The 11,000-nt window shown below is 44.9% G+C and overlaps 1 protein-coding gene across 2 annotated transcripts in view; it reads right to left on the reverse strand.

Annotated features, from left to right (window-relative positions):
- Positions 1-8,417: 8,417 nt before the first annotated feature.
- Positions 8,418-11,000, reverse strand: part of NEK3 (NIMA related kinase 3) — a 27,395-nt gene continuing 24,812 nt past the window's right edge. For both annotated transcript variants that reach the window (XM_004711262.2, XM_045287189.1), the window contains exon 13: positions 8,418-9,822. In XM_004711262.2, coding sequence (XP_004711319.1) covers positions 9,741-9,822 — 82 coding nt within the window. In that variant the 3' untranslated portion in view covers positions 8,418-9,740. The remainder of the gene's footprint in view (positions 9,823-11,000) is intronic.

An 11,000-nucleotide genomic window follows, 5' to 3' on the forward strand; every position in this document is an offset into this window, starting at 1 on the left:
CAAGATATGACAAAATACCAATTTATAAACTATCAAGGGCTCATGAGGGAAGGGGGAGCAGGGAGGGAGGGGAAAAATGAGGACCTGATGTCGGGGTTTAAGTAGAGAGAAAATATTTTGAGAATGAAGTACAAATGCACTTTACACAATTGATGTGTGTATGAATTGTGATAAGAGTTGTATGAGCCCCTAATAAAATGTTTAGAAAAAAAGAAAAATCTGCCATGGACAACCCTAGAGAGCACACACAGTTCAACTCTGAAACACCGGTCACCGGGACTTGGAGTGAGCTAGATGGTAGCTGGTTTTTACAGGGATGGTGTAGCAGGCCGTTGGAGGCTGGACTGAAGTGCCAGTTTAGTCCAGCGTCAGGAAAGATCTGAACAAGGCAGGCTTCTCCTTCGTCCTCACAACCTTGGAAAGTCTCCCCCACATTCACGGTCGTGGAAAAGTCATTTGACAAGTGTCTGTGGCCAAAGCCAAACTCCGTTTCACCTAGAAATGAAGGAGCTTGTTTTTGGTTTGGGAATGGTTTCCATGAACATGGAACTCTCTCAGAACGTCAAGCAAGTAACTTTACCGAGTCAAGCTTGGAACTTTACGGAGACGTGTGGATTTTGGAAAATCACTCCTCCCTTGCCCTGGCCTGGCGACTGCAGGAGTTGGATCCAGGAAGGTCGCCTTGGAGGCGCCCGGAGCTGCTGCGGGGACCCTGGGAACGTAGGAGTGCCAGGCGTTGACATGGCTGGTGTACGTTGCCATGAATCCCCTCCTTGTGGGTCTCCCAGATCCTGCAGTCCGGACAGTGCTTCCCAGGAGGCTGGGAGCCGGCCTGGCAGGCTGGGCTCTGTGAGCGCCTGCATTGCCGACTCAGGGCTGCAGGAACCAGCTCCCGAACAAGACCCACAACTCTCCCAGGTGCCCCGAGCGGGTGGAAGCCCCCCTGGGCTCAGGGACATCTCTGCTTGGGGACAGCCTCTGAGACAGCAGGCCCAGGCTCAGCGACTCAGAGCCTCCTGTTTGGAGCTCCGCTTGTTGTGCGTTGCCATAGAGACCAACGCGTCCCTGCTCTCGCAACCGCTCCGCCGCCCCGGTTGTCCAGCTACCTAAGGCTCCCGAAGCCCCAGGGAAGCGTGGGGAGGAGTGTGGGGAGGAGCGGGGCGGCCCTCAGCCTACCTGCTCCGGGGGTCTGCGTGCGGGAGAAACGGAATCTGGGTTCCAGGCCCGCAGGACCTCCGGCTGGGCGCGTGCAGCCGCGGGAATGAGGTGGCGAGGGGGTGGCGGGGACCAGGTGACAGGCCCCACCCAGACCGGAGGTGGGAAGGGCAGGTTTGGGGATACTTCCTTAAACCTAGATTCTTTTCCATAACACGTAAGCAGCACACGGATCACGTACTAAGTACTAAGTAATGTATGCTCTGCCACGAGAGCCCACAGGGGTAGCGCTCTGTTCTATAAGGGCGCGATGAGTCCACTGGCCTTGGGCCAGGTTGTCCCACTCACTGCCCCGTGGTCCCCAAACACATCTCCTCGCCCAATTCTATTTGCACATGAAAACCCCAAATCAAACTCACTGCCATCACGTTGATTCTGACTCAGGCCTGCCCCCATAGGGTTCTAAGTCTTTATGCTGTCCATCTTTGGCAGCTGAATACTTTAACAGCTGCACCATCAAAGCTCTGATAAAGACTGGCCCATCACTCATCTGTCGGGTTGTTGTGTTGTGGTAGCTTGTAAGTCGCTGTGATGCCGGAAGCTAGGCCAAGAACTCGCTGCCATAGGGCCTGGCCAGACACACAGTGACCTTACAGGACAGAATAGAACTGCCCCTGGGGGTTCCAAGTCTGTACATCTTCACGGGAGTAGAAAGCCTCATCTTTCTCCTGTGGAGAGGCTAATGGTTTCAAACTACTGATCCTGGGGTTAGCAGTCCATCTCACTACCCACCAGGGCTCCCAAGTATTAGCAGGATCACCCACATGGACAGGTTTCAGAAGAGCTTTCAGACGAGGGGAGACTAGGAAGAAGGAAAAGACTGGCCAGTGCAAACCGGACGGAGAGCGGCCGACCTATGGCAGATGAGTCCGGACGATGAGTCCCTCAGGTGGGAAGGCACTGAAAATATGAATGGAAAAGAGCTGCCTTCTTAGTGTTGACTTTAATGACTTGGATGGGGCAATGCTTTCAGGATATTCATTTGCCCAACTCAAAAGGAGAAAAGGAACAAACACCCCTTAATAATCTGAATGTGGAGTGCACAAAGTATCAATCTAAGAAAATTGGAAGTCATTTTAAAAATGAAATTAAGTGCTTAAAGATCTGTATCCCAGGTACTAAGGAGCTGAAATGGACTTTGAACGGCCAGTTTAAATTGAACAGCCATATGGTCTACTCTGCTGGGATGACAAATGGAAGAGGAATGATATCACATTTTTAACATGAAAGAGCATTCCAAGATCAACCCAGAAGTATGTCAGCGATAGGGTAATAGCTATACACCTACAAAGAAGCCCAGTTAATAGAACTATTACTCAAATTTACACACTAATATACATTGTACTGCTAACCCAAGGCCAACAGTTTGAAACCACCAGCTGCTCTGCGGGAGAAAGACTGGGCTTTCTACTCCCATAAACAGTCAGTCTCCGAACCTCCCAAAGGACGTTCTACCCTGGCCATTGAGTTGCTGAGTCAGAATTGACTCAGTGACAGTGAGTTTGGTTTTTGTTTGCAATGCCAAAGATGAAGAAATTTAAAATGTTCACCAACTTTTTTTCAATCTGAAAACCACCATGTATACAAGCTACATTGACAAATACTGGTGATTGGAATACCAGCGTTGGATACAAGTAAGAATGATTGGTAGTTGGGAAACATGGCCTTGACACAAATTTGCCTGGAGATTATATGATAGAGTTTTGGAAAACCAGTAATTCATGAATTGCGATATTTTCCCCAGCAATATCAATGGTGACTACATGCTGCATGACCCTCACTGGATAGAATACACCGGGATCAAATGTACTGCATCTCTGGAAAAAGACAATGGAAAAGTTTAATATCATTAATGAGAACAAGACCAGGAGCCAATCTGGAACAGACCAGCAATTGCTCATATGCAAATTCTAGCTAAGGCTGAAGAAAAAGGAAACAAGGCCAAGAGCCAAAGCACGCCCTCCAGCACAAGCTCCCTGAATTTGGAGATTCTCTCAAGAATAGGTGTCATCCACAGGGCACCAGTAACTAAAGACCAGATGAGTTGTGAGATGACATTAAAGACACACCTTGAAGATGATCTCCCAGGACGGCAGGAAAGGCCATCAAGAAGGCAGGGAAGAGAAGACCAAACTGGATGTCAAAATAAGACTCTAAAACTTGTTCTTGAACATCAAGCAAACTGAAGCCAATGGTCATTTTGTTTCAGAAGTAGACCATCGGGGCCTGTCTGGTCTGGAAGCCCCTTGAAACCTGTCTATCGTAAAGTAAAAGAGCCAAACAGAAGGTTTCCAAGTGCGGCACAGAAGAAAGTCGTCAGAGTAAAGCGTTACAATGAAATGCGCAAGGACTTAGAGCTAGTCAACCCAAAGGGGAGTACATGCTTGGCAATGCCTCAGGCTGAAATAACAAGAAAATCTTCAAGCTCAGGGTTATATGAAAAGGATTTTATGGCAAAATATTGAGCAATGCAGGAAAGGAAGATGAAAGGAATATAGTCCTTGTCCCCAAAAGAATGGGTCAAAGAGCAACCATTTCAGGAAGCAGCATACATAATTTGTTTACAAGATGGCATTTAAGGAAGTCGCGCTGAAGGCATTCGGGGGTAAAACCAGAGCTCCTGGAATTGAAATTCTGAGAGATGTTTCAACAAACTGACATAACACTGGAAAGAAATCTGGGAGACAGCTACATTAGCCAAGCAATTACAAGAGATCCATGTGTATGCTCATTCCATCGATCATACCAGAGATCCAATGGAATGCTGACATTATCCAACATCATTAATATCATACGCTAGTGAAGTTTTGCTGAGGATCAGTTTTAAATGGTTGCAGCAGTATAAGAACAGAGAACTGCCCAAGGAAGTCCCTGAGGGTGAAACCCACTTTTGAGCACACTTTGGCTGAGGCCAAAACTTTTCACATTGTCAATATCCAGAAAGAACTCAATGGAGGCTGAATTTATGTGGAGACTCAAGGAATCTAGGGCACCCACAATAAACTGTAGCCTTCTGCAAACCTATTGTTCAGATTTTAAACAGTGGGTAACTCTGCTTCTTACAGAGTTTTGAGTTAATGATTGCAGCCAAGTTGATCCAACTCAGTGACCCAGTGGACAGCATGTCTCTACTCACTAGGGCTTTAGAGGCTGCAAATCTTTACAAGCGCAGATTGACACATCTTTCTTCTATGGAGCAATTGGTAGGTTTGATCCCTGACCTTTTGGTTGGCAGCTGAGCATTAAGCTAAGTAAGTGGATGATAAATGCTGTTAGCCAGGTTTCTTCCTATAAGGTAAGAAAAGGGAAGGCTAGAATTCAGTGTCATGCTGAATTAGAGCGGGAGACATCAGAATAGACTCAACATTATTGATTCAGATGTAACGAGAGTTGTATACATTGTAGATGTGTGCATATACAAGTAGAAGACATACGTAGAAGACATCCATACATTCTGTAGCTTCAACTGCTGAGAGGACATAGAAGTAGTGGCACTTCAATAGCAGTAAGCATAACTCGTGCCCAACTCTTGGTCTCTAAATCAACCACAGAAACCAGGGCAACTTGGAGAAATGGTTGAATTTCGGACTGTTTTCAGAGACGGTACAAGATGATTCTGGAGCACTTTTTTGTAGTGCCAGAAAAGAAGTGCTAAAAAGAATGAAAAATGTAAAAAACAGAAAAGGAATGGAATATGTTAGAAGGACATAGGCGCCAACCCGAAAGCACGCTCAATGGCTAACTCTAGGGTAAGCTGAACAACAAAATGAATGACTTCATAATGAATTATCACCTCGAGTATAAAACGTACACGCGTTCATACGACGAGGAGGAACCCTGGTGGCTTATTAGGCTACACATCTAGCTGCTAACCGCAAGGTCAGCAATGCAAACCCACCAGTTGCTCCATGGCAGAAAAACAGCCTGCCTGCTCCTGTAAAGATTTAAGTCTCAGAACTGCCCCGGGGCAGTTCTACTCTATCGAAGAGGGCTGCTATGAGTTGGGTTGGATTGGATGGCAGTGAGTTTGGTTTGGGATTTTAGATGATATAAACAGATAGCATAAATATGTAGATACCACCCTCCCCCAGCAGGTAGAACTTAGGTATTTTCCATTAGAGTACAGGTTGGCTGCTATTGACTTGCTTCCTTCCAGTGAATACAATCTAGAAATGGAAAATTGGTAGTTTAAGAGACTGGCAGATACTGTCTTAATCAAGTCATCAAGGTTAACAGCACTAGTAATGAGTCAGGTTGATATTGAAAATCCCAATTAAAGGATAGTTTCCCTGTGGTGTTCGTCCCCAAAACTCATAACCTCAGTCTAATCATGAGAGAAACTGAAGGACATTCTATGACGAACATCAATTGCCAGAGTCCACTTTTGACTCATGGCACCTCTAGGCCTGTCCAAGTAGAACTATGCTCCATAGGGTGGCCTGCTCTATTTCGAATTCCATTCCATCGTTCTTTTTCAGTCACTGTGCCAGTGACAGGCTGGTTTGACTACTACGACGATGTCATGTATTTTGAGATCAGAAGGTAAGAGGTCTCCTATGGGGTACCAGCCCCCACAATCAAACGGGTCCAAGGGGTGATTGTGTAATTGAGGGGTTAAAGAGACATCAGACAAGATAAAGCATGTAACTGCTCACCTCCCAGACGGCCAAGATCTCAGCAGCCAGATCTGTCCAGAGAGCAAGAATGTATTTCCAACCAAGGCTTATATACACTTAGGGTGCATGCAAGCCCCCCTAATTACATCGCAACAGGAAGGGTTTGTACAATAAGGCATATATGCAACAGGTGGGGGATGAGCTAAGGGTGTACACACAATAGGAAGGGGGGGCATTAGGGTTATACAAGTGACAAGATGGGCAGACTCTAGATTCAAGATGGCAGCCTGACCTTGTTCCACCCAGAGTTGGCTGTAGTCTTTGAGGCTCTCCTTCAGGGGAGCAATCCATTTCCCTTCTCAGAAGGGAGTGGGCCCTACTTCGGGTGGGACAGACTATAGGGTCTGATTGCTCTAGATGGCAGATAACCCTCAGGGAGATAACCTTTATGCAGTTAACTCCAAGTGTATGGTCTTTGACCATGTGTTAGCAAGCAGCACCTTAGGTCTGGCATATAATATGGGGGGACAGCCTGGGGAATAACTTTTCTGTTCCCCAGTGTCTCCCATTTTGTTCCTCTTCAGTAGTGCTGTGCCTCTGAAGGTCTCTTTCCTTTCCCTCTAAAATTGGTGATTAGTTTTTACATCTCCTTTTTAAATGATGTAATCTGGATCAAGATTGCATTGTTATTTGTCAATTGCTCTGGATAGAATTGACATTTTTATTTTTTTATAATTGACTTAAAAAAATCATTTAATTGGGGGCTTGTCGTACAACACTTATCACAATCCATCCATCCAGTGTCAAGGACATTTGCACATTTGTTGCTATCATCATTCTCAAAACATCTGCTTTCCACTTGAGCCCCTGGCATCAGCTCATTTTTCCCCTCCCTCCCACTCCCAACTTCCTCATGAACCCTTGATAATTCACAAGTCATTATTCTGTCATATCTTACACTGTCCGACGTCTCCCTTCACCCACTGTTGTCCAACCTCCAGAGAGGAGGTTATATGTAGATCCTTGCATCCTCCCCCCAACTATCATGATCCCAATTTTACCATACAAATATAGTTGGACCAGAGGATGTACACTGGTATAGATGGGAACTGGAAACACAAGGAATACAGGACAGTTGAACCCCTCAGGACCAGTGGTGAGAGTGGTGATACCAGGAGGGTGGAGCGAAGATGGGGTAAAAAGGGGGAACCGATTATAAGGATCTACATAGAATTGACATTTTTTATGATGTTAAATCTTTCTATCCATGGGCATGGTATATTTTTTTCCATTCATGTAGGCTTCTTTTGGCTTCTTGTAGTAGTAGGTCTTTTGTTTCTCGGGTTATAGTTATTACTAAATATTTCATCCTTGGGTTGGCTATTGTAAATGGTAGTTCTGATTTTCTTTTCAGAGCTCTCTATGAAAGAATCCAACTCATTCTTATCTGCTGGTCTTGTACTTTGCCACTTTGCTAACTCATTCCATTAGTTCCAATAATTTTCTTCCTGAATCCTTGGGATTTTCTACGTATGGGATATTATCTGAAAATGGTGAGAATTTTACTTCTTGCCAATTTTTAGGGGCCCTGGTGGCACAGTATGCCCCAAGTTGGTCTGCTAACCACAAGCTCAGAGGCATAACCCATTAGCAGTTGCGGGAGAGAAACATGAAGGTTCTCCCAGTCTGGGGACCCACAGGGACAGTTATATAGCCACTGTGAGTCGGAATTGCCTCCAGGGCAGTGTTCTGCTTCTTTCTCTGTAACCCTTCCCCAAAGGATTCCGTGCTCCTCAATTTACATCATATCAAAATGGCAGTCTTGCCATCCTTGAAGAACTAAAAGAGTGTTCCTTTAGAGAACAAAAAGAAGGGTGAAGGGGCAAGAACAGGGCTGGGGGTGCATGGGCTAATGTTTCCCAACAAAATTCTCATAGGACACAGCCCTAGCTACCCTCCAAGAATGATCAGATTCATTCTTTTCATGAAATCTACATGATTGACTTAATGGCAGTGAGATGGCTCGAAGAACCATAGTAAGTGTTTGGGCCGGTCCCGACCATGTAGCTGCTTCCCCCAGCTCTCCCAAAAGATGGCCTGCTGGACTGTGCGGCCCCTTCCCGCACCGCCCCCCCCTCGCCTCTCAAGGCCAGAGCTGGGGACTATGCAGTCCCTGCCTCCAGCGTTCCATGGAGCTTATCTCTTTGGGCCCGGTTTGCGCAGCCTCTTCCCTCAGCGTTCCAGGATGACTTACTCACAGACACGTCCTGACTCAGACCTGCCACTACAGCCCCAGAGGCCTTCCTTCCCCTCGTCAGCACACACGTCCTTGGCTCAAGCCCGATATATGTCCCACTGCCTCACTGCCAGGCGCGATTTCCCTGACCTAACTCGTTGGGTCTCAGAACCTGCCTGGGAGCTCTAGATGCCCCGTCCTTCTCTGCTCTCTCTTCCCTCCCGGGAGTTCTTTCCCTGCCTCAATAAAGCCTTTCTCAACTTCACATCCCTGGCTAAATTCGATCTCTGTTCTCCATCTCCAACCTCTCAGTAAGTAAATAACTGTACCACAGGGGGTGAATAAAAAGGTATTGGTACAAAATCAGGAATGTTTATTAAACAATACAAAAAGTGAACCTATTGGTTTTAAACATATCCTCCAAGTTTACACACTTCTCACTTTGAGGACTAAGGTGCACCTGACACAAGCCATGGTACTTTCAATCACCTCATATGCATATTAAAGGGCCTAAGGTTTGACTCAGAGCTTATGGGAATGCAACGGTTGATGAGAGAATAGTGGACATCTGTATGAGAGAGGGAAGATTTACATGGATCTTATATGAAGTAGTTGCATCTCTCTTACCTGAATGTATTATTGGTGTGAATGCAATGTCTACTTAGGGAACACTCCCTCTACCTGATACTGTAAAACTGAAGGCACCTCAGTCTGTTGCTTACTTAATGAAATATGTGTGCGTCACGAGTAGCACGTGATAGGACCCAGCACTTGTTACACACCACTCCCTATCTGTAGACATTTATCACATCTACTCCCGTGGTCTTCTTGCCTCTGTTGGAAGGACTATCTTCTGTTATAAAATCTATAGTCTACCCACGCGCATGTTACTGATCTCTGACCTGGGCTCCTCTGTGCATGCTGCAGGATTGGTGCTCCAGGGTTTGTAGACGTATCGCCTTTGCCATCTACCTGCTTCTCTCCCGTGTTTATGCCGCATGTTCACTCTGCTCATTTCATAACTCAAAAGTGATTAGGTTTAGCACCCACCCTACTCTGATATAACCTCATTAATACAACAAAAAAAGCCCTATTTCTAAACAGGGTTATATTTAGAGGCACAGGGATTAAGATTTCAACACACATTTTAGGAGAATACAATTTGGTCCATAATAGAATTTCGGGCAGCTGACATATGGTAAAGATGACATATGAAGTGAAGCTCACACAAACTACCCGGTCAGTCTTATTTTAAAATTTCATACACTGATCTATTAAAATTAAATGCATTTCAGCTGTTAATCTCTTAGAAAGTATAAAATGAAAGGCACAAGAAGTACCAACCATGACTACATTTTGCGATGGTGCGTGGTCTCTGGTCAGCATCCCTCTGAGGTGGGCTTAACTGTCCTCATTGAGGCTCAGAGAGGTTAATTCCCTAGTCAAACAGCTAGCCAGCGGTTGATCTAACAACCAATTGCTGTTCTTCAAGTTCAAAACCTCGTACTTGTTCTCCAATCTTTTTTAAACTTTGTGATACTAATCAGAAATGATTCTAAATATTCACAGCTTCTCACTTTCTATTCTATTTCCAAAGAAAACCGTATATCCTTCAACTAATGATCATCCAAGAATTTGTTCTTTCTTTAAAAAATTAAGGAACATTGAGGGCATCATCCAAGAGCCTCTCCTTGTGATCCAGTTCGCTTCTTCAGTTCTGATACCCAGTCTGGGTTGTCATCTTCCTCGAAGTCCCTGTGGGGGGGAAACTGAATATCAACTGATTCAAAATAGTACACTAACACAGCAATATTTGAATTTCCTTTAAATGATCTCTGTGATGCTGTAACAATTTTGTGTGTCAACTTCCCAGTTTGGCCATGTGCTTGTCTAGATTCTGCCATGGATGGAGCAGTCACAGGTAATTAAACCATTGGCAATGGGTAGAATCAACTACTTTTTATGATGTAATGAAATATATTCACCTTTGATAATGTAATCTACTATGACACAATCGATCAGCTGAAAAGGCAGTTTCCCCAGAATGTGATCTGCCCTCCAGACAATAAACTGATATATTTGTAGTACTCTTATTTTATTCTTCCCTACACCTAACCTACAGATCTTGGAACAAAACCAACAGAAGCTTCCAGTCTGCTGCCTGACCTGTGGATTTTATATTTACCAGTTCCCTAATAATTGTATAACCCAATTCCTAAAGTAAATTAATCAATCAACACACACACACACACACAACTCAGTCTCACTGCTATCAAGCCAGTTTGGAAATCATACTGACCCTACAGAGTAGAACTGTCCCTGTGGGTTTCTGAGACTGTAAATCTTTATAGGAGTAGAAAGTCTCATTTTTTTGCCAATGAGTAGCTGGTGGTTTTTGAAGTGACCTTGCACTGTGTGTGTGTGTGTGTGTGTGTGTGTGTGTGTGTGTGTAGAGTGAGCAAGCCTTGGCACAGTGGTACATGTGTCTATGTACATAAAATATATGAGGGATATTAAAAAGTATTGCTACAGAATCATAGAAACCTTTATTAAATAAGAGTAGCAAATTGTGAAGCTCTTATTTCTTGGCATATCCTCCATGTAGGTGTATACACTTCTGAAGGTGGCATGTCCACCTCTCCAATCCTTCTCTGAATAATTCTGCCCTGTTCGATTTGCACCGTGCCAAGCAGCAGTTTGGGCACCCTCGAGGGACACAACTCATGCTCCTTTTAATATTCTGAAAGTTTGGGGAACTAAAAAAATAGTTTTTTAGTGTATAGTGTATAGTGTAAGATCAGGTTCTAGGGTGGATGGGTAAGGTTTCCCAATGGAATCCCCAAAGGACAGCCCCTCCAAGAATGAACAGGAGCACTATCTGATGGACACAATTCTTCAGCACAATGTAGTTCTCCCTTTTCTTAAAAACTTCT

Source organism: Echinops telfairi, unplaced genomic scaffold, assembly GCF_000313985.2.
Source record: "Echinops telfairi isolate 266 unplaced genomic scaffold, ASM31398v2 ScPeMD7_11;HRSCAF=52, whole genome shotgun sequence".
In the NCBI taxonomy this organism is placed as follows: Eukaryota; Metazoa; Chordata; class Mammalia; order Afrosoricida; family Tenrecidae; genus Echinops; species Echinops telfairi.